Here is a 23,791-nt window from a genome sequence, read left to right as displayed (position 1 = left end):
CTTCTCCTCTATCCATATTCAGTGATTTCTCCTCTCTCCCCTGCCCTCCCCTCCATGTCCAGTGATTTCTGCTCTCTCCCCTACCCTCCCCTATCCATGTCCAGCGATTCTCCTCTGGCCTCCCCTCCCATCCATGTATAGCTATTTCTCCTCTCCCCTGCCCTCCCATCCATGTCTAGCTATTTCTCCTCTCCCCTGCCCTCCCCTCCCATCCATGTCTAGCGATTTCTCCTCTCTCCCCAGCCCCCACCTGCCCCCATTTTCAGCCCCAGAGTTCCAGTTCCAACCCCAGCCCTCACCTGCCCACCCTCTTCTCCCACAACAGTCCTCCCCTGCCTCCTGCCGCCCTGCGTCCAAAACCCCCATTTTACCTCAAGTTGCAGCGGCAGCAACAGCAGCGAAAGCAGCAGGCTCACCTCCAGTTCTCTCCTCCCTCCCTCCCAGTGTCCCGCCCTCCTCTGATGTAATTTCCTGTTTCTGCAAGAGCGGGGACACTGAGAGGGAAGACAAGACTGGAGGCGAGCCTGCTGCCACCACAACCCGAGGCAAAACAAAAGTCTCAAGCGCAGGGTGGCAAGAAGGAAAGGAGGGCTGCCGTGGGAAGCTGAGGGCAGGCAAGTGAGGACCATGAGCTGCCTGCAGGAAATGTGAGTCTCCCGGTGGTGGCGGTAAGCATGGCATGTGGCGTCCTCCTGCCACGCTTACTGTGCTTACCGGGGTGCGCCAGCACTGACCCCAGCGAAACTGTTTTATTTAAGAGTCCTGCAGGGAATGTACCGAGCCCCTCACCAATTAACGCCCATGGGAGATAGACTTGGGCCTGATGTAAGTGTCTGGCAAAATGATAGAGACTATTATAAAGATCAAAATTATATTCAAAAGCATGGATTAATGAGCCACAGTCTACATGGATTTAGTGAAGGAAAATCTTGCCTCACCAATCTACTACATTTCTTTGAAGGGGTGAACAAACATGTAGATAAAGGTGAGCTGGCTGATATTAGTATCTGGATTTTCAACAGGCATTTGACAAAGTACTTCATGAAAGACTCCAGAGGAAATTGGAGACTCATGAAATAGGAGATAGTGTTCTATTATGGATTAAGAACTAGTTAAAAGATAGAATACAGAGAGCAGGGTTAAATGGTCAATATTCTCAGTGGACAAGAGTAGATAGAGGTCTGTACTGGGACCAGTTGCGTAGCTAGGGGGGCGCCAGGGGAGCAGCCGCTCCCCCAAACCAAGTTCTGCTGGCATCGGCACCTATTTTTTCGCAACGTATTGCATTGAAAATGTGCGCCGGTGCAAGTCCGCTCTCGCACTGCTTTCGCTCTCCCCATGCCATCAACCTGGCTCCGCTTCTGGCTGGGACTGCTGCTTTTTAACATATTTATAAATCTAGAGATGGGAGCAGCTAGTGAGATAATTAAATGTGCTGACGACACAAAGTTATTCAAAATTGTTAAATTGCAAGAGGATTATGAATAATTACAAGAGGACCTTACGAGACTGGGCATCCAAATGGCAGATGACGTTTAATGTGAGCAAATGCAAAGTGATGCATGTGGGAAAGAGGAACCTGAACTATAGTTAAGTGATGCAAGGTTCCACATTAGGTGTCACCGACCAGGAAAGGGATCTAGGTGTCATCATTGATGATACAATGAAACCCTCTGCTCAGTGTGCAGCAGTGGCTAAGAAAGCAAATAGAATGTTAGGTATAATTAAGAAAGAAATGGAAAACAAAAAGGAGGTAATTATAATGATTTGTATTGCTCCATGGTGCGACCGCACCTCAAATACTGTGTGCAACTCTGGTCACCGCATCTCAAAAAAGATATAGTGAAATTAGAAAGTTCAGAGAAGGGCGGCAAAAATGATAAAGGGGATGGGACAACTTCCCCATGAGGAAAGGCTAACATATGTTTTTTTTTAATAAATAGAAATGATCAGCCACACAAGTGGGTGACGACTTGCAGATTGCTGAGATGGAATAGATCTCCCAGAACACAAAGCATTAAGTTCTGCGCATGCTTAGTCCTTCAGGTGCACAGTGGTCTCTTATCTCCTCAATAACAGCCTAGCTCAAAGAGGAAAGGAGGGATTGTGTGCCTGATCAGTTCTGCTGTCTATGGAAATCACCTATTTAAAGTATGCAACAGTGCTTTTGTCATGAATAAACAGGACTAAGTCAGACACAGAAGTGAGTGAATTCCAAGCATAGGGCTGCAAATCCCTTACATGTTGTCATTTTTCAGGAGCAGTCTGCATATAAAAACCAGTGTAAGAGTTGTAATATCTTGCAGACAGATTGGCCAGTACCAAATGCACGGTTTATGATTGTGCATTGGTGCAAGCAGTAGGTATGGAGTGAGGACCAGCTCACTGCTTTACAAATAGTATCCAGTGAAGCAGATTTCAGGAAAGCCATGGTAGCTGCAGTGGTTTTGAACTGATGAGATTTTACCTTTAGTATTTAATTAATTATTATTTATTGCATTTGTATCCCACATTCCCCCACCTATTTGCAGGCTCAATGTGGCTTACATAGATTTTATAGCATTGTCATAGTTGGATATCAGATACAGTTAGTACTGTGTATCGCTTAAGGAAGGGAGAGGGGAGAAGGAGGTTAGGTGATAAGGTAGTTTTAGAGGGTGTGCGTTCATAATTGGGTGGACTTAGTGAGGTTATAGGTTTTCATTGTAGGCTTTGTTGAAGAAGAATGTTTTCAGAGATTTTCGAAACATAGTTGTTTCTTTGATTGCTTTCAGGTCTGTAGGTAGTGCATTCCATATCTACGTGCTCTTGTAAGAGAAGGTAGTGGCGTGCATCAGCTTGTATTTAAGTCCTTTGCAGCTGGGATAGTGCAGGTTGAGAAATTTGCGGGATGATCTTATGGCGTTTCTGGGAGGTAAGTCCATGAGGTTGAGCATATAGATTGGGGCGTCTGCATGAATGATTTTGTGTACAATCGTGCAGATCTGGAACGCAATGCGCTCCTTAAGTGGAAGCCAGTGAAGTTTCTCTCCTATGGGTTTTGCGCTTTCATATTTGGGTTTTCCAAATATGAGTCTGGCGGCTGTATTCTGGGCAGGATGCTTGCCAGTTTACTGGAGTTCTTTTGCAGCTGGAATGCCAATTCTTTTGGGGTCAAAGGAGATACTGAGCTGTGCACACGTTCTGATGGATTGAGTTCTGAAGAGCAAACGTGACCCGGTTTGCAGTGTAAAGTGATGAGACTTTTCTCTCGTGGATTCTTATGAGGCTTTGGAAAAAACACTGGTAGCTCTACTTTCTTTTCTATATGGACAGATGTTATCTCTTTGGGTAAAAGGTGGATGACCTTTTTATGAATGTATGTTATATGTTGGTAAGGCTTAAAGTTCACATTCTTCTTGCCTAGGTAACTTCTACTAGAGAAGCAGCCTCAATTAACTCATACTGTGGTTTCAAAAGTGGTATGATTGACATTGAGGTCCCATGGCACAGGATATTTCTGCAGTAGTGGTATGACAGGGAGAAACACTTTTCATAAGCTGAGAAGATAATAGGACATTTAGAGGCAGATGCAGCAACCAAACGTAAAAAAATCTAAATCGTTAAAGTCCCTAACGATTTTAAAATAACGAAAAATGCACCAAAAAAAAAAGTCACACATGCTGGAATCGGTATTGAAACGTACAATGTATCAAAGAATCACAATACACATCGTTAATCGGCCCCCAAATCATGCGCAGAGCAGCCAAGCGTTATGTTAGCTGCTCTGCGCATGCCACAAACAGTCAAATCACAAGCACATGGCAAATTGAATTGACACATAAAAAAATAAAACTAAAAAAAGGATCGGGAGGGGGCAAGGGCGCTCATCAGGAGCGTCCTGTACGGACGGCCTTGCCCCCCCCCCCTGCTCCCCACTTTCCGCCGCTCCCCCCACCCCGAAAAAGCAAAATTGTAGCAGCCCCTGCCCCCCTCCCTTCCTCACTACTCTCAGCTCCGCCTCCCGACATCCTCCGTCTGTGCCCCGCCCCCTTTGGGGGTCGTCGCCGCCATTCCCCTTCTCCATCGGGCCCCCCTCCCTCTTACCGGGCCCGTGCAGCGCCTCTCTCCTCTGTCCGAAGGCGCTGCACGGGCAAGAAGAAAGCTGAATCAGCTGATGCCGGCCTTCGCGATGGCGCGTCTTTCTCCTGCTGCGCCCGCCCCTGTCTGACGTCAGTAACCTACGTAGGTTACCGACGTCAGAAAGGGGCGGGCCCAGGAGGAGAAAGACGCTCTATCGCGAAGGCAGGCATCAGCTGATTCAGCGTTCTTCTTGCCCGTGCAGCGCCTTCGGACAGAGGAGAGAGGCGCTGCACGGGCCCGGTAAGAGGGAGGGGGGCCCGATGGAGAAGGGGAATGGCGGCGACGACCCCCAAAGGGGGCGGGGCACAGACGGAGGATGTCGGGAGGCGGAGCTGAGAGTAGTGAGGAAGGGAGGGGGGCAGGGGCTGCTACAATTTTGCTTTTTCGGGGTGGGGGGAGCGGCGGAAAGTGGGGAGCAGCGGCGGGGGGGGGGGGGGGGCAAGGCCGTCCGTACAGGACGCTCCTGATGAGCGCCCTTGCCCCCTCCCGATCCTTTTTTTAGTTTTATTTTTTTATGTGTTTTCTGAGGTCCTTTGGACCAATCACAGCGCTTTTAGCTCTGCTAATGCGCTGGGATTGGCTCAAAGTTTGTTTATTTTTTCACTTAACACTTTTTCCTGGCACAGAGCTGTCCTAACGAGAGGTCCAGACCTCTCGTTAGTTTTCCTGCCTTTTTCCTGCGTAAAGGCAATCGGAAAAGGTTAGTGCATGTCGTTTCAATGGGGTTTTCACACTAATTGCTCATCTCCATTCCGTTTTCGTTAGCTGCTACTGTCGTCGGAAAATAGGCTTAAGTGCATGGAAAGGATCGGAAATTCTTCCCCGAGGGCTCATTTAACGATGAAAAACGTTTAGTGCATCTGCCTCTAAGAAAGCAGAAGTATTATCAGTTGGAGCATGATAGGCTGAGAATGTACTGAGGTGTTACTTTGATGGAGGATGTCTGGAGTCCTAGACCATGAGGTTATATAAATACTGCACGATGGTGATAGACAGACATTTAATGTGGTTGTGAGCAGCTGAGAGAAGCAGGAAGAGACAGCAATCCTGGGCCCAGACCTGTGAGAGGGAAGATTAGGGGTAGTTAGGGTGGGCCTCGGGCAAAAGTAGGTGGGTCTGGGCCCACCTGTGGCTACGCCCTTAACCTGTGATCCTCTTTGCAGATCTAAGAACACAGTATGCTTTGAAAATCACAGGAAGAGATAATGTTTGCAAATCTAACTCCTGAATATTCATTGTAGGTATCCTGAAAACCTGAAGGCAGTGAGGAAAAAAGAGAGGGGGGAGATTGCTGAACTGTTGGGGGTAGAGAAGGAGCGGTAAGATGGTGGGCTATTGGAGGGTAGATGGGAAAGGGGAGGAGTACAAGATTGAAGACTTGGTTAGATCACCTAATACTTAACTGGCCCATGGCACCTGTTTGCATTCAGTGTGCCGCTAATGGGGAGTGCAACTTTGTAAAAGGAGCCCCAAATATTTAATTTCCAATAAATTAAAAGCCCATAATCTGTATAAAAGGGGAGGGCAATCCATCTGCCTTCTGAACCTGGGATGATAGTTTCTGTATATTGAGTGAGTGTTTAATGCTTAATTCGATACATGCTTTTTAATAGCAACAAAAAAAAACTTTTCTTTAAAAATCCAAGCAGAAGTAAATAAAAATCCCTGATGACTGGATTTGCACTCTGTTAAACAGCTGGCCATACACCACTGTTTCTTTTCAAATTGGTCAAATGTTTTATTTATAGTTTGATGCTGAAATTCTTTTTCAAGATTCTTGCTATTATGTAAGTGTGCTTTTGGAAGTAAGGGCCCTGTTTACTAAGCAGCGCTACAGGTGCATTAACATTTTTAACATGCGTTAACCATGTACATGTCTGCAATATCCCTGTAGGCACCTACATGGTTAGCAGGCGCGCTAAAAACACTAACACACTGTAGTAAACTGGGCCCTATGTAATTTAAAAAACTGCATTAGAGCAAGGCTTCTTAATCCAGTGAGAACCCCTGTAGTAGAGGAACGGCACTGTTAGAAAAAACAAAATGGTCTGTTAAACAAAAAAAAAAAAAAAAGACCTGGTTAAAAATCATGCTTAGATTTAATCTAATAAAATTGCTCCCTTGTTGGCATTAAAGTTAATTATACTGTAATTACTAATTAAAGGGGTCTTTTACTAAGCCACGGTAACATTTTTAGCTCACGGTAGAAATCACCTGGCGGTAAAAGCCAAGACACCCATAAGAATATAATAGGCATCTTGGCGTTTACCGCCAGCTGATTTCTACCGCGAGCTAAAAACGCTACCGCAGCTTAGTAAAAGACCCCCTAAGGCAGCTCTCTGCTGCTTAGCATGAGCATGTAACCCATGTACCTATATACAAATCAGTTTCCAATCATGGTTTTTATTAAAGCAGAGAGAATTGCAAAATAATTTTAGGAATCTAAGCCATAGCATTATGATAATTAGTCCAAGTAGGAGTAGTCTAATTACTATTTTTTTTTTAAGAGAGAATAGGACATGCTTTGGGGGCCAGTAGAAGACATGTTTTTCAGCAAAGTTGGTTAAAGGGTCAGCTGAGGTGAAATGTTCCTCTGTCAGATGACCCTTTAACCCTTCTGCTAGAATCTTTACTACATCTCAAGGGCAACACCAAGAGGGGAAGACTGTAGTAAAAACATAAGCTCATCAGTTAGCATAGAAGCTTTAACATGGGGCTCATTTGTATAACATTAACTTATTGCATACCGTTCTAATGCTCTTATTACATTGGCCTCATTTTCATTATTTTCTTGGGTTTGTAATACTCTTATTTCATTGGTCCCATTGTGGGCCAAAAGGAAGTATGTCGTCTTTTGACTTTGTTGCTTGTTGTACCAGGGTGAACTGCTGGTTTTAAAAAATTGAACTCTTTATACAAAAGGTCTTAAAACTTTTGTGCTGTGTTCAGTTGTGTGTGTCTGTCGGTGATACCCCAAAGCAGTAAGCTAGCTAATCTCTACTATAATAAAAAGCACCTCCAACACTCTGAAGCTGACTCCGTGGCTTCACTGAAATGAAGGGTTCGTAATGTTCGTCAGATTCGTCAGTCTGTCACCATCTCTCTCGGCCCCGCCCTCGCGCCTCTGATAGGTCCGCCGCCGCCGCCATTATCACGTTTTGACGTCCGCAACGTCATCACGTTTTGACGTCGAGAGCGGCGAACCTATCAGAGGCGCGAGGGCAGGGCCAAGAGAGATGGTGACAGACTGACGAATCTGACGAACCTTACGAACCCTTCACTTCAATGAAGCCACGGAGTCAGCTTCACAACGTTGCAGGTGCGTTTTGTTACAATACACAGCTCCCTAATTATTCACTTAAACATCGCAGGGTGGCTTTTGGGGGGGGTGGAAGAGGGGGGGCAACTACCCTGGAACTGGGAGAGAGGGGAAGCAACGACCTTGGAACTGGGTGGGTGGGAGGGAGGTCCCTGGAACTTGGAGGGGAGCCAGGCGGACCCTGAAACTGGGAGGGAGGGAGGGGGACCCTGAAACTGGGAGGGAGGGGGAGAGGGGGGCAACAACCCTGGAACTGGGTGGGTGGGAGGGGCGGCGGACCCTGGAACTTGGAGGGAGGGAGGGGGAGTGACCCTAAAACTGGGAGGGAGGGGGAGAGGGGGGCAACGACCCTGGAACTGGGTGGGTGGGAGGGCGGATCCTGGAACTGGGAGGGAGGGGGCCCATGGCACACAATTTCATTCTCACACACACACTCACACATTCACTCTCTCTCTCTCTCACACACTCACACATTCACTCTCTCTCTATCACACACTCACTCTGTAAAACACACACACTCCGAGGAAAACCTTGCTAGCGCCCGTTTCATTTGTGTCAGAAATGGGCCTTTTTGCCTAGTAGATATATAAATGTAAACAGCAAAAGAAAACACAGGTAATTTTATCAGATTCTCCAAAATATATTTTGTTGAACAGGAGCTAAGTAAGAATAAGTTTAGATTACAGTGCCTTTTCAAAGGGCAGAACAGCAAGAGGAACATTATTAGGCTAGGGAACTCAATCGATCTTTATAGAAATCAGGTTCTCTGTTAAAACAACAAAATATATATAAATATGTGCTGCAGATGTGAGCTTTTATAGTTAAAGATGAATGTTGCATATTAGTTTAATAGTTTGGTAAGCTAAAAAGGCTGGTAAGTGCAGCACTGCCCAGACTTTTCCTGCAGATTTCTGCATCATGTGAGCAATGACCGACTTTTTATTTTGTAAGTAGAGAATTGTGGAGTTGGCCTAAAGCTTTAGGGCCCAGTATTCAAAAGGTCTTGTGCAGTTAATGACAAAGCTGGACACGCATGTCCAGTTTTTAAAAATATTGCCAGCACTTGTATGTTTAACGTGAATATAAAGGGGGTCACTTACTAAAGGTTACTGTTCGCTATCACAATACCCTTAGCTTTTATGTGTTTAGGGAGTCATTTATTATGTGTGTATGAGGAAAAGGACGGACTAGAGGCATGCCCAGGGCTAGGCCAGAAGTTATATACAGAGCAGCTAAATTCAGCTGCTTTGCATATAACTTGTATGTATAAGTTATGCCTTTGAAATAGCAGTCGTATTCGTATGAGTGGGGAGAGAGTTGCTGCTGATATGTATATTAAGCAGCCAGTGGTACTGAATGAGCTTTCAAAGTTAAGCACTAGTGTTGGCACTTCATGCATTTTGCAGGCTGGCTCAATATCAGGCCCTCCCTTTCTAGGATCTGAGCCTTGTTATAGGTCTGGCTACCTGTGGTGCAGTCTTATGAGTTTTACGTTTTTCACTAACGTGACTTTTGATGGTGGTGAATTTTAAAGTGAAAAGGAGTACGTTTAAACTTACCAGTTTCAGGGGGTGGTTTTTTGTTTTCATTAAAATGTGAAATCATATACCTTCCTTGTCACTTACAGCAGATGAATCCAGGAATTAGTGGGTTAAGTCCGCCTATCAGCAGGTGGAGATAAAGATAAACAAACTAAAGGCAGTGATGCCAGACGGCCAGCTCCTTCCTCAGTTAGTATGTCTATATCTCAGCAGGTGGTGGACGGCTTTTTCTCCAGCTTCTGGGCCCAAGGCCTCTGAGGGTGCTCCTGGGCCGGTGGCCAGTTTGAGCCGGGGTGGCAGACTGGTGGTGTCCCCTTTGGCAGCATACGCAGTTGCTGGGTCCCTGCTGCACCTCAAATTCCCTCTGAACAGGCTTTTGCTGTTCCTTTCCTTCCCTGTTTGTTTCTGCTTCCTCACTAAAAAAAAAAAAAAAAAAAAGAGAGAAGGGAAGTGTGTTTTTGCTGAGAGTATGTTTGTGTTACTGCTGGGTTCCTGTTCGGGGGCGGGCGATGGCAGCAGAGGCGGTAAAACGCTGTTCCTGATGCGGGAAACGGCATTCCACAGTGGGCCTTTGCAGAGCAGGGTGTTTTGATTTGGTGGGACTCAACGGAGCGGTGCCCCCCCCCCCCCCCCGAGAGCGTGCTTTTCCGCCTGGAGCCTGGCGATTCTCGTGCCATTTTGTGATCAGTCGCAGAGCCGGCTCCGGTAGCGGTTTTGGGCAAAGCTTCTTCTCCGCTGGTAGGGGAGTCGGGGGGGGCCGTCAGGTACTGTGGGTGCAGGTGCCATGGCTGCGAACTCCTCCGTTGCGGGGGAGGGGTTTTTGCCAGAGTTTATTTTGCTACTCCATCAGGCGTTTTTGTTGCCTTGCCCCCTCCCCTTCACGTGGCTGCAACAGCTTCGGCCTTTGATTTTCTTAGGGGGTCTGAGGGTAACCAAGAGATTTTGGGTTTTTCCCCAGAGGATTTCTCCTCCCTTAAAAAGCCTAGGCTTTCTTTGGGGTGTGAAGAGGGGTCCTGCATACGGTCGCCTGCAGCTTCCTCCGTAGTGGCTCTCTCGGAGCAGACGGGGGTAGAGGATGTGGAGGACGGTGTCCTCACTGACCAACTGGAGGACTCTTCCGCCGTGAGGATTTTCCATAAGGAGGAGTTGTCCTCCTTTATCTCTCAGGCGCTGGAAGCCCTGAATATAGAGGACCCTGAGCTTGCGGCTTCTCATGCGGTCAACCCCAAGATGGCTAGTACCAGATGACCTTCTAAGGTCTTTCCGGTACATGCAGCTATTGAAGAGTTGATTTCGGCCCAGTGGGCGGATCCGGATAGAGGGCTGAAAGTGGCCAGGGCTATTTCCCGGCTTTATCCAGTTTCAGTGGACCGTTTAGAGCAGTTTGCTCTGCCTAGGGTGGATGCCCTGGTGACGGCGGTCACTAAGAAGACTACTCTTCCAGTGGAAGGTGGTGTGGCATTTAAGGATATGCAAGACAGATGGCTAGAGGCCTCTTTAAAACGTGCCTTTAAGGTGGCCGCTTTGACAGTTCAAGCTTCTGTTTGTAGTTCTTATGCGGCTAGAGCTTGTCTCAGTTGGCTACATTCTGTCATGGATTTGATTTCGGAGTCTGATGTGCCGGGAACTCCTCAGATGTCGCTGATGAATATTGGGCTGGCGTATTTGGCAGATGCCTTGTATGATTTGGTCCGTGCTTTGGCCAAACTCATGGCCTTGACCGTTTCCTCTCGGCGTTTTTTTTTGTGGCTCCGTCATTGGGCCGCAGATATGGCCTCTAAACAACGGCTCATTAAATTGCCTTTTCGAGGGAAATTGCTTTTTGGGGAAGACCTAGAAAAGATTGTTAAAGATTTGGGGGATTCCAAATCTCGGCGTCTTCCGGAGGATAGACCCAAGTCTACTTAAGTACATAAGTACATAAGTACATAAGTAGTGCCATACTGGGAAAGACCAAAGGTCCATCTAGCCCAGCATCCTGTCACCGACAGTGGCCAATCCAGGTCAAGGGCACCTGGCACGCTCCCCAAACGTAAAAACATTCCAGACAAGTTATACCTAAAAATGAGGAATTTTTCCAGTCCATTTAATAGCGGTCTATGGACTTGTCCTTTAGGAATCTATCTAACCCCTTTTTAAACTCCGTCAAGCTAACCGCCCGTACCACGTTCTCCGGCAATGAATTCCAGAGTCTAATTACACGTTGGGTGAAGAAAAATTTTCTCCGATTCGTTTTAAATTTACCACACTGTAGCTTCAACTCATGCCCTCTAGTCCTAGTATTTTTGGATAGCGTGAACAGTCGCTTCACATCCACCCGATCCATTCCACTCATTATTTTATACACTTCTATCATATCTCCCCTCAGCCGTCTCTTCTCCAAGCTGAAAAGCCCTAGCCTTCTCAGCCTCTCTTCATAGGAAAGTCGTCCCATCCCCACTATCATTTTCGTCGCCCTTCGCTGTACCTTTTCCAATTCTACTATATCTTTTTTGAGATACGGAGACCAGTACTGAACACAATACTCCAGGTGCGGTCGCACCATGGAGCGATACAACGGCATTATAACATCCGCACACCTGGACTCCATACCCTTCTTAATAACACCCAACATTCTATTCGCTTTCCTAGCCGCAGCAGCACACTGAGCAGAAGGTTTCAGCGTATCATCGACGACGACACCCAGATCCCTTTCTTGATCCGTAACTCCTAACGCGGAACCTTGCAAGACGTAGCTATAATTCGGGTTCCTCTTACCCACATGCATCACTTTGCACTTGTCAACATTGAACTTCATCTGCCACTTGCACGCCCATTCTCCCAGTCTCGCAAGGTCCTCCTGTAATCGTTCACATTCCTCCTGCGACTTGACGACCCTGAATAATTTTGTGTCATCGGCGAATTTAATTACCTCACTAGTTATTCCCATCTCTAGGTCATTTATAAATACATTAAAAAGCAACGGACCCAGCACAGACCCCTGCGGGACCCCACTAACTACCCTCCTCCACTGAGAATACTGGCCACGCAATCCTACTCTCTGCTTCCTATCTTTCAACCAGTTCTTAATCCATAATAATACCCTACCTCCGATTCCATGACTCTGCAATTTCTTCAGGAGTCTTTCGTGCGGCACTTTGTCAAACGCCTTCTGAAAATCCAGATATACAATATCAACCGGCTCCCCATTGTCCACATGTTTGCTTACCCCCTCAAAAAAATGCATTAGATTGGTGAGGCAAGACTTCCCTTCACTAAATCCGTGCTGACTTTGTCTCATCAGTCCATGTTTTTGTATATGCTCTGCAATTTTATTCTTAATAATAGCCTCCACCATCTTGCCCGGCACCGACGTCAGACTCACCGGTCTATAATTTCCCGGCAGGGAAGTCTATACTTCCAGGCAGGGAGCTTCGAGGTCACGTTTCAGAGAGACGCGACAGTATTGCCCCGGACAGTCCAACATAGCCTTTCAGCGTCCTCGTTTTGGGCAGCGTTCTTCCTTTCGCAATGAAAAGCGTCTGGTTGGTCCCCCCCCCTCTCGTCAGGGGCTCCTTCTCGGCCCTCCCAATGATGGGGCGCAGGTCCACTCAGGAGGAGAGCAGATCAGTGGTCGGCTTTCTCTGTTTCTTTCAGAGTGGGCCAGAATTACTTCAGGCCAGTGGGTCCTTGATGTGGTGCGAGAAGGTTACAAGCTAGAATTCTTCTCTCCCATCACAGACGTTTTTCTGGAGTCCCGGTGTGTATCGCGGGCCAAGAGGACAGCGGTTCTGCAGTGTTTGCCAGACCTGTTCCTTCTCTCAAAAGGTGCATAGGTCGGTACTCCATTTTTTATTTTTATTTTTTGTTACATTTGTACCCCGCGCTTTCCCACTCATGGCAGGCTCAATGCGGCGGGAAATGGAGGGTTAAGTGGCTTGCCCAGAGTCACAAGGAGCTGCCTGTGCCGGGAATCGAACTCAGTTCCTCAGTTCCCCAGGACCAAAGTCCACCACCCTAACCACTAGGCCACTCCTCCATCTTCTTTGTGGTTTCAAAGAAGGGAGGGGCTTTTCGGCCTATTCTCGATCTCAGAAAAGTAAACCAGTTTTTGTGGGTTCGTCACTTCCGCATGGAGACATTAAGGGCAGTTATTTCTGCTGTTCAACCAGGCAAGTTTTTGACTGTTCTCGATTTGAGGGAAGCTTACCTGCACATTCCCATTTGGCAGCCCCATCAGAGATTTCTCAGATTTGCAGTGCTGGGTCAGCACTTCCAATTTCAGGCCCTTCCTTTCAGAATGGCCACTGCTCCACGCACTTTTTCCAAGGTCATGGTGGTGGTGGCGGCATTCCTGCGGAAGGAGGGGATTCGACTGCATCCATATCTCGACAACTGGCTGATTCGGGCGATGAGAGGAGAGTCAAGTTACCGACCGAGTGATTGCGGTGTTGCAATCCTTAGGTTGGGTGGTCAATATGGACAAGAATCATCTGGTTCCTACTCAGAGTCTAGAGTATCTTGGAGTGCAATTCGATACGAAGTGGGGGAAGGTGTTTCTTAATTGGTTCTCTGTTTTTCACAGTGAGGATGGTTTCTGGTTGATATTGGTTTCATATTTTTGGCCTTGGCAAATGCTTACAAATGACATACTAACTGAGGAAGGAGCTTGGCCGTCTGGCATCACTGCCTTTAGTTTGTTTATCTCTATCTCCACCTGCTGGTAGGTGGACTTAACCCACTGGTTCCTGGATTCACCTGCTACGTTAAAGGAAATAAAATGATCAGGTAAGACATAATTTTACCATTTTTGCATTTCTTTCCATATTTCTTATTATGATTATTTGTATAAAACATAACTAGTATGCATTACATGATTCTTTTTATCTCATAACACCATGAAATAACAAAATTTATCTTATGAAGCAATAATTTGGAAACAGTGAAGAGTTAAGAGTAAGATTTATCACCCAGTCTCCTTTTATTTTATATTCTTATAATGCATACCGGAGCCCAACACAGCTGTGTTTCGGCAAACATCTTGATCAGGGGCAACTTATACACTATTTCATACTGTCTTTGTTGGATGGACCTCATCTCTCAGGCTTCTGCTCTTGATGGCATTTGAGTATAAGCTAAGCCTGAGAGACGATTAGTCTCTCATTTTTTTAAATTTCTGTTTTAGCTTATTCATAAATGATGTCCATTCAGCATGGCCTTGTTGGGCCCCAGTGTGTGTTTATGAAATAAAGGAGATAGATTTGGTGACAGTTATCACTCTTCTTTGTTTCCGCTCTTTGGTGTGAAATTTGACCTCTCTCTTTCTGGGCAGGAATCTGGAAAGCCATTTCATGCCTCTTTTTTCCACATCAGATTCAAAACTGACATCCAGCTCTGTTCTCATGTTAAGTTCAATAACTGAAAATAACTTTTTACACAAACCACATGAAAAGACTTGGTGGCCCGAAATGTCTGTCTACTGATCCTTACAATGTTGCTTGATAAATATGTTGATGTGTGTGTTGCATATTATGAGTATACTTACGTAATTGCACACTGTTTCTAAAACAAAAAAAGTAAAAGGTGGTTAAGTGTAGAATATGCTAAAGGACACCTCTGTGTCCTGTTTTGTTTTTGAGCTAGTATTTCAATATTTATATCACCCTACCCTTTTCCTACCTCATTTTCACCACATTGTAATGGAAATTAGCTATGCTTGCCTTCAAGTGATGTGTCTTAAATATCCCTCATTATTAGTTTTTAGTAGATTCCCTTTTCCTGCATGTTAGCCTTCAGTTTAATGGCCTGCCTTGTGTTTACATATGTTTTTATTTCCCATCGTGGTTTTGTTTATTTCTTTTTTTTGTTTTGTTTTTTCTTGGTGGTTTTTTTTTCTTTAAACCGTCGTGATGTTTGCCCTTCATATATCCCAATGTTTGCACATACCAAGATGTTGCCATCCCAACATTAGCTCCCACTTCACTGACCAGTGCCACTACTGACCATCTAGCACCAGCAACAGTTGGACCACTGCCTTCAGCCCCAAGGGACGTTGTGGCCTCTCTTGTCTCAACTCGTTTTATCAAACTGACGTGGAGGACACCGGTGGATCCCCATGGAGATAACCTTACTTACTCTGTATTCTACAGTAAAGATGGTGATGGAAGGTAAGCACTCTAACTTTTACTCTTGTGTCTTTGGAGTTTCACTTATTTCTACTGTGCTTTAGTTGCTTCATCTAGCATATTGTTTAATAATCCTACCTCTGTCTTTAAAACGGTTTTAAGCTCCCACAGAGCAAATCTTACTGTGAGTTTAATGAATGAAAAAGAGTCACATGCACATATCTGTTAAATTAAGTTCTTTTTAATGATATTGAGACAGATGACTACTACTACTACTTAGCATTTCTATAGCGCTGCCAGGGTTACGCAGCGCTGTACAAGTTTAATCATGGGGAAGGACAGTCCCTGCTCAAGAGAGCTTACAATCTAAATCTACGTTAAGCAGTGTCTCTAATGTTTTGGACCCTTTCTATTTGGACCCTTTGAACTTTACCGTATGTTAAACTAGTGATAGTTAACCATGTCAAGTTAGAGATATACTGAGTAAGCAGCACTGTAGAGTCTATTTGCTTCCCTGTATAAAGCAATTGATAGAAGTGTTGTAGAAGAATTTAGCAGGAAGGTAACAGCCATAGAGACAGCAACATCATCAGTAGTCAGTGCAGGGTCTATGAATCAGTTACCCACTCATAGACCCAAGTATTCTACATGGGTTTCCACTCTTAACCAGAAGCTTGTCCAGGAGGGGTTTGGGACTGGTGATTGTTCACTGGTTAACAGACCACAAGCTGATTGCCACTACTGAGCATTGGTCACTGTGGAAATCCAGAAGGAGGGGGAGCATCCCTGTTTCCATGACCCTATTTGGGGTCCTGACCCACAGTTTAGGAATCACTGGTCTAGTGTTTGAATGTTCATGTTGTAGTCATGTTTTAAGCATGCCTGGACACAACATATTGGGTATCGAATACATCTGAACTGTAATTTATTTGGAACTATAATTGTGGATGTGACAAAACAGGAGGACCTTTTGGAAATTTGACATATTGGCTGCCCTAGAATCAAATAAAAATCCAAGTGAAAATGAAGATTCTTAATTCTTTAGGCTATAATCTACTGAATTATCCCACTTGGGTCATTTACTATCAGTTAACATGCACTAATGCAGCTTGACATATTTTCTTTAAAAATTTTAGTCATGCCAAATACTTAGAAGCCTGCTCTCATGCCTTAATTTTTACCGCTGGGTGAAAACTAGGGTTCTCAGCTTTAAGGCCTCCCTCCCCCAACAGCTAGGTTAGCTCAGGTGTCCACCAACTGTGACAATCTGCATATCACTATTGAATTTGCCCAATGGAACAAACCTGGTCTTCCCATACCTGCCTGCCAAATATGTGGTTGAGAAAGCGGCCTCTGAGGACCAGGAGCCAAGCCCAAACCTTGGAGGCACAGCTTAAACTCTCAAAGCCCTTTTCCTTAGGCCTGCAATCTTTCAACCAGAAAGGAGAAATCCTGGCACCCACAGGATTTTAAAGGTTGTGAAAAGGGTCCACTGCTTCCCAGCGAAGTGGAGCCATCCACCCACTGAACTTCCAGATCTCACCACAATTGCAGACAGTGGCTAGGTCAAACGATTTTTTTTATCAGGCCAATAACCACTGTCTCAAACTTCAGTACATAGGTTATCCCCAAACAAACAGGTTCCAACCAATTAGGTTTCCAACCCTGCAGAGTGTTTCTCAGAACAATGCCGGTTTTCAAAGTCAGGCTGTCTATAAGCAATTAAATAAAGCAGGCTTCCAAAGAAATCAGGCCTCCAATAAAGCAGGTAAGTAAAGCAGGTTTTCAAACAAATCAGGTTATTCTCACCTCTTAACCCCATTTCCAAACCCTCAGGAGCTGGCCATCCCTACCTTGGAACTCTCCCACTCCATAGAGGCTTTCCCCCCCCCCCCCCCCACCTGGGTTTCATCCCCGCTCTGATCTACCGCCCCCCCCCCCCCCCTTCCATGTAATTCATCCAATCATCTTCTTCCCTCTCCCTGGGCCCCTCTCTATCCCAGCGGGGCCGCATGGTATATTGATTGAATATCCAGGGGAACTGAGCTTCTTCCCTCTGCCTCCCCCTAGTGGGTGACGAAATTATAGGCTTAGTCTGGCTATCCCCCTGGCTCCCTCTGCTGGAGCTGGGAATCCATTCCTTTCTCTCCAGCTACTCTCTGCCTCCCTCCTTGCAATGGCTTCTGGTACTTGTATTTCTGGGTCTAACTGCTTCATCTTGGCTGCCCTGGCAGTAGCCTTGTCACAAGGTAAACTCTCCTATCCTATCCTGAATGCTATCCTACCATGCAAAGACCTCCTTCCACAATTTGCTTACTCACCCCTTACCTGCTTTTTTGTCTCCTTTCTCTGATTCTGGCTAACCTTTCTAATGGCTGTGCCTCTCCTGAAACAATCCCCATAGGTACATAAGAGGCAGAGGCACCCCCTGTTAATGGGATGCTCGTTTATTTCCTTCCCCTCTCCCCCCCCCCCCCCCCCAATCAGCCAATCTGGCCCTCTTTCATTCATCTCATTCCCAGCAGTCTCAACACACTGAATTACATGTTGCGCCCACCCACCTAAACCATCCCCTTCTCTCTCCTTAACTTCACTGTTTTAGTTCTTCTAATGCTACGTGGTTGCCTCTGTTGCAAAAACAGCCTTTCTTTTCATCTGCACTGTGCTACTGCCAAGCTATGAGTGAATTTGAGCAATAGGGTGCAGAAAGAGCTTGTTGATCTCACAATTTTCAAAACTCATCAAACCTGAGACAGTGAGACCGCCAATTTCTTCCTGTACCACATAGTACAAATTCACTGAGTTCAGCAATGGCATGGTGCAGATGTAAGAAAAGCCCATTTTTGCGGCCAAGGCAGCTAGAGATGTAAACACAGTTTTGGAGGATACAAAATTCCAGACACCATCATGATTTGGTGCCTCTTATTGAGCCCAGGAATTACAGTTAACTTGTGTTAAACTATTAGTAAATGACCCCCTTTGTTAGTACTGGTGGCTTCTCATTGTACAAGTATCTATATATGCACCTATGGTATGGGAACAGTAGAAAAAGGAGGAAAGTAGCTCTAGCAAATACCAAGTAACACTCACATAGTTAAGGACTGCCAAGTGCCAATTATATATTATAACACATCTTATGAATTACACATTTGTATATGAACTTGGATCAGTTTTAAATTTTCACTTTTGAAAAAGTGCTGTAAAAAGTTCTCCATGACCTGTAACAGAGCAAATTCAGTTGCTGTTTCTTAGTATGTAGTCATTATGTTTCTAATCAAGCACGAAACTGCAAGAGCAAGATATTATTGGTTCAGTGGAGAGAGGTTTACACTGTTTTGCAAATATGGTATCTGGACTGGCTAAAAGCTGAACTGTTGTTTTCAATGCTGTTAGTCTAGCATCTTTCACAAATATTAAACAATATTGTGTTCAAAATAAATGCAGCATAAGGAGCTCATATTCTGCAAGTTAACAGAATAGCTATATGATGGCTCATTAAACATTTTGATAATTTGTCATGTGTGCAAACATTTACGCTAAATATAGTATTAGACCCACAGCGTTGAAAGGCTGTTTTGCATATGCATGTTGTATTGAATGTCATTAAAAAATACAAAATATTTTTTAAAGCCAAATTTCCCTGTTTAAAAGAACAAACTTATTAAAGTATGAATTCTGTCCCACCCAAATCCTTTTTCATTAAGAGAACGTGTTGAAAATACAAGTTACCCTGGAGAAATGCAGGTGACCATCCAGAACCTCATGCCTGAAACCATCTACCTCTTCCGAGTTGTAGCACGCAACAAACATGGACCTGGAGAAAGCTCTGTGTCTCTCAAAGTAGAGACTCAGCCTGAAGGTGAGTTAATAGTGTGTCAATAGACAGCCCCACCACATGGTAGAGATTGATATGTACTAAGCTGTTGTGTACAACATGCTTATTTATGTTGAATACCACATATAGTCCTATTCTTGCAATATCTGCTTTCACTTAAGAGGATGTGTTCAATTGTTTGGTATACCCTGCTACCACAGAGAAAAATAAATGTACACAAATTAAGAAATTAAATTCTGTGAAGGCATTCAGTTCATCATTATCACCTACAGTACAGATGACAGTAGAGGTGTAATTTTCAGAGCTTTGTTGTAAATTCTTGCCAGTCTCTGTGCACAGTTCCTGTACTTCCATAGTCACTTTTGCTCCGATGCTCAAAATAGCACCAGAACAGCACCCCAGAACAACTCCCTAATGCTCAACGGTAATGAGATGCAAATAATAGGTACACTCATAGCGTTAATTATTGTGGAGTTCTGCGAGAGGACAGTGTCTGGGCACCAGGGTTTTATTTTTGGGGAGAAAGGGATCTGGTGTCCATCAGACCTCCAGGGTTTTAGGTCTTTGGTGGGGGCGGGGGTGAGGGGCTAGGGGTCCACTGGGGCCAGGTCGGACCTTTTTTTTTTTTCATGGAATAGGTTATCAAGCTTTGAGCTGGCACAGGGTTTGCAACAGTACGGGCGCCCTTCTTCCCTGGCCATTTACATCTTCCTGTATACATTAGCATGCCATTGCATTTACCTTTCCCCCACTCGTTATTTTACATGGTAAGGACCTGCAAACGTGCTGCGCAAGTAAACATGGGCGCTGCTCCAGCGCTAATGGCCTCTAGCGCCCTGTTTACTTCTGAGTATCGGGGCCTTGGTGTGTCTCTTTATTTTCTGTGATAGGTACGACTTGTGTAACTGAAAAGATTTATATTTCTATGTTCTAAACAACCTCACTTAAAACAAAAATGGACATCCCCATTGTTTTAATCTGCTTTGTTTTATGAGCATGCTAGGTTGTTCCATGCAATGTAGTAATGTTGCAAGTTGTCATACACTTAAAAAATAACAATGAACGGCACAAATGGAAAATACAAGAAAATAAAACTAAATGAAAATAAAATAAAATTTCTGCCAACACACTCTTAATACATAGAACACAAATCAAAGATAAAAAGTGTTTTTGATATGACAGTATTACTTTTTCTCTGCATTTGGGCTCCAATGTGAATTCTTTCTCCTTTCCCTATGTGGTGTTTCCTCGTATTTATTATGCCTGGGTCCCCTCCCTTCCCACATCTTTTAGCTAGGATTTTTCAGTGTTCTAAGTATGTGTTTTGTGTGCATGGTTTTTTTTTCCATAATTTTTGTTAAAATCATCACTCCCATCAATGGCTCAGATTCCACCCTCCCGCATGACTTTTGACTGCCTTCCTGGAAGACCACCTTTTTTGCCTCATTCCTCTCAGTCTATTGTTTAGGTTCTTCTTGATGGTTAAGCAGGGAACTGATTTTTAGGCATGTTTCCATAATGCATATTAACGCCTTTTGTTAAGGCTTAATCAAATTGTTGTTTGTTCTGTCTGTCGATCTGTGCACATAGCTTTGATCAGGAAAGCAGAAACTGGTAGTTCAAGTCAAAGAGCTCCCCTACCTTTACTGAGCATTAGGACTGGACCCACACCAACCATGCGCTTTCTCACTGAAGCATGCTTAAAACTTTCACTTTTCAGTTTATTTAAGGTTGTCTTTTTTTTTTTTTTTTTTAATGGCAGTTCTAATCCACCAATTTGTTGTCCTGATGGGGAATAGTGGTATTTATGTCATTATTGGTGTTTTGCAGTTTTTGGTGAAGCGTTTACAGACTTTGCAGAATGCGGGAATCCAGTGGTTGGCTGGGCTGCATAGGTATGATCATGTAACTCCGATGATTTTAAAGTTTCCCTGGTTTCCAGTGGCCTATAGGATAAAGTTCAAGGTTTTTTCCCTTGCCAATAAGGCTTTTCATGAGGGGGTTTCTGCATACTTGACTATGATTCAAGCATATGTCCCAGGGCAGGTTCTTTGCTCACCTGTCTCATCTGCGTTGTCGGTTCTGTGTTCCTCTAGGGCTTGCTTAACCTCTAACAGAACTGGTCTGTGAACTGTTTGTAGAAAAAACTTTTAAGAAGTTTAAGGCCAGGTTGAAAACCCCTTTAGGGATGCTTTTGGGTCCTTTCTCAGTTCTCCTACCCCCCTATACTATCATCTGAGAGATTTTGAAGAGACTTTGTAGTTTGGGTTTTTTTTTTTACACATTTGCATGTTTGTTTGTTTGTTTGTTTTTTGCTGTGCGTTAGTTATTGTATATTGGAGTTTCTTGCTGATTTGTTTTTAATACTGTAAGCTGCCTGGATCTTCAGTAGGGCAGGGTATCAAGTTAGGTTAACTATAACTATAGTTCCCCCTTTTTTTGGTTGAAAACAGCTTTTTATTAGAGAGTCTAGATTTTTTTTTTCCTCAGATAAAACAAAATTAATAAACAATTTGAAAATTACCTGAAATAGGTGTTCTCTGTAGGCAGTTCATTAGTCAGTTATCCTTTGCTGGAGTTTAGTTCATTAAGTTAATTGCAGAACAGAAACATTCCGAATGACCCAGGGAGTGTGGTAATGACAGCTGTAAAAAATGATTTCCACATCAGCCCTCACTTTGTGCATATTGCACTGTTTTGTATTTATAATCCAGTTATATTATGAACTACTAATTTTACTTTCTACTAATTACAACTGTAAGTTCATTGGTTCCCCCCCCCCCCCCAAATACATGTTACCCCTGCTCACTCAGTTCAATTGTAAAGCGCTGCGTACGACTGGTGGCGCTATAGAAGTGATTTATAGTAGTAGCTTGCCTTGTTTACCTTTTTCCATTATCATACGGTATTCTGTTATTGGCCTTGGTCTCTGCCTCATTACCTGCTGAGGTTACTTCCTCCTCCCATTGACTGCATGGAAAGATCATCTCTGTTTTATGCTTTAGCCTAGCAAGGATCAGCTCCTTGCCCTTTCCAGACCAGCTAAACCTGCATTACCTTTTCACTAGGCAGATAGTCACAGACAGTCAACAAACACGTCAACAATCATAAATTCATCAGTATTTCTGCAGCTGAGTAGCTGAACAGACAGATTCTCCTGCTTAGGTAGTACTCCTGGTTCAACTACTTTTTTAAATTTGTAAGTGCCTGTTTCATTTCTTTCCATTAAAGGAGAGTTGGAACTAAGAGTTTGAGTCTCCTAATGGGGAATTCTAAGTTACTGGTTTAGCTCTAGGCCCAGTATAAGAGGCTTGGGGAGAGCCCAACCGCTGCCCCGCGAGCTGCAGACTTCCCCATCTGCCCTCAGCTGCCATTTCCTGCCTTCTTCCAGCCCCACCGATCCCCCGACCTCCGCTCCCCACGTCGCCATCGTCAATCATCTGACATCAGTCCGATGGACCTCGTTCCCGTCCTGCCCTCGCCATACCTTAAAATAGTGTAATCCTCCTCGAGCGGGCGCCGCCGGCATTGCAAGCAGCAGCAGGCTCCAGCGTTCCCTCGCATGGTTCCGCCCTTGCGGAAACATGTCAGAAGAGGGCGGAGCCATGCGAGGGAACGCTGGAGCCAGCTGCTGCTTGCAATGCCGGCGCCGCCTGCTCGAGGAGAATTACACTATTTTAAGGTAGGGCGAGGGCAGGACGGGAACGAGGGCCATCGGGCAGACATCAGATGATTGACGACGATGGGAGGATCGGTGGGGAGGGAGCTGGAAGAAGGCAGGAAATGGCTGGCAGAAGGGAGATGGGCTGCTGGATGGAGGGGAGGGCAGGAGGGAGAGGAGGGTTGCTGGACATGGGAGGATGGCGGGGAGGGCAGGGGAGAGGAGGGTTAGACATGGGTGGATGGAGGGGAGAGGAGGGTTGCTGGTGCTCGACATGGGTGAATGGAGGGGAGGGGAGAGGAGGGTTGATGGACATGGGTGGATGGAGGGGAGAGGAGGGTTGCTGGTGCTGGACATGGGGGAGGGGAGAGGAGGGTTGCTGGACATGGGAAGATGGAGGGGAGTGCAGGGGAGAGGAGAGTTGCTGGACATGGGTGGATGGAGTGGAGAGGAGGGTTGCTGGACATGGGTGGATGGAGGGGAGGGAAGAGTGAGGAAGGAGATGAGACGAGGGAAAAGGAAGAGAGAAAAACTGCACATGGAGGAAGAAAATAGGCAGAAGCTGAGGACCAGAAATGAAGAAGAAAGGAGGAAAGGAAAGAAATAAATGGAAAGGAAGCCCTGGAAACGGAGTTAAGAGGACAGATAGCAGCAGAATCAGATACTGGGCCAGCATGATCAGAAAAAACAAAGTCACCAGACAACAAAGGTAGAAAAGATAATTTTATTTTCATTATAGTGTTTGGAATACGTCCACTTTGAGAATCAGTTGCTTAACATTAAATGTTTATATTTATTTATTTACTTATGTATGGCATTTTATCCCACATTAAACATGAATTAGGATGTTTTGTGGCTCTACATGAGAATTTTGATATTATGATCCTTGTTTCATATTGTTGACAGTCTGCATTTTCCGTATGTGTGGTATATTGATGTATTAGGTTCTGCCCAGTGTAATATGTATGGTACAGTAAGGTTCTGAGTGTGTTTTTGCACAAAGTTGTGCATAGTGTTTTGTAGTTACGATTGTGGTTAGTATATGCTTTGAGCAACCACTTTATTCTTTGTCATATGATACATATCTAATATCGAAATTTAATAAAAGGTATTAATTGTGACTTTTTATTTATTTTTTTTTTCTGTGTGTTATCAGACGATTATGGATTTAAGCCCCACCCCTGACCCCGCCCCCCTTTAGCCTCCCCA

At 44.9% G+C, this 23,791-nt stretch overlaps 1 protein-coding gene across 1 annotated transcript in view; it reads left to right on the top strand.

Annotated features, from left to right (window-relative positions):
• NEO1 (neogenin 1) overlaps positions 1-23,791 on the top strand; it is a 740,505-nt gene that overhangs the window by 573,621 nt on the left and 143,093 nt on the right. Inside the window, 2 exon segments of the mRNA XM_030191504.1 lie at positions 14,972-15,128; positions 18,791-18,945. Coding sequence (XP_030047364.1) covers positions 14,972-15,128; positions 18,791-18,945 — 312 coding nt within the window.

This window comes from Microcaecilia unicolor, chromosome 1, assembly GCF_901765095.1.
Source record: "Microcaecilia unicolor chromosome 1, aMicUni1.1, whole genome shotgun sequence".
Classification (NCBI taxonomy): Eukaryota; Metazoa; Chordata; class Amphibia; order Gymnophiona; family Siphonopidae; genus Microcaecilia; species Microcaecilia unicolor.
The sequence above is the reverse complement of the archived record's forward strand: the minus strand, read 5'-3'. Positions and strand labels throughout refer to the sequence as shown.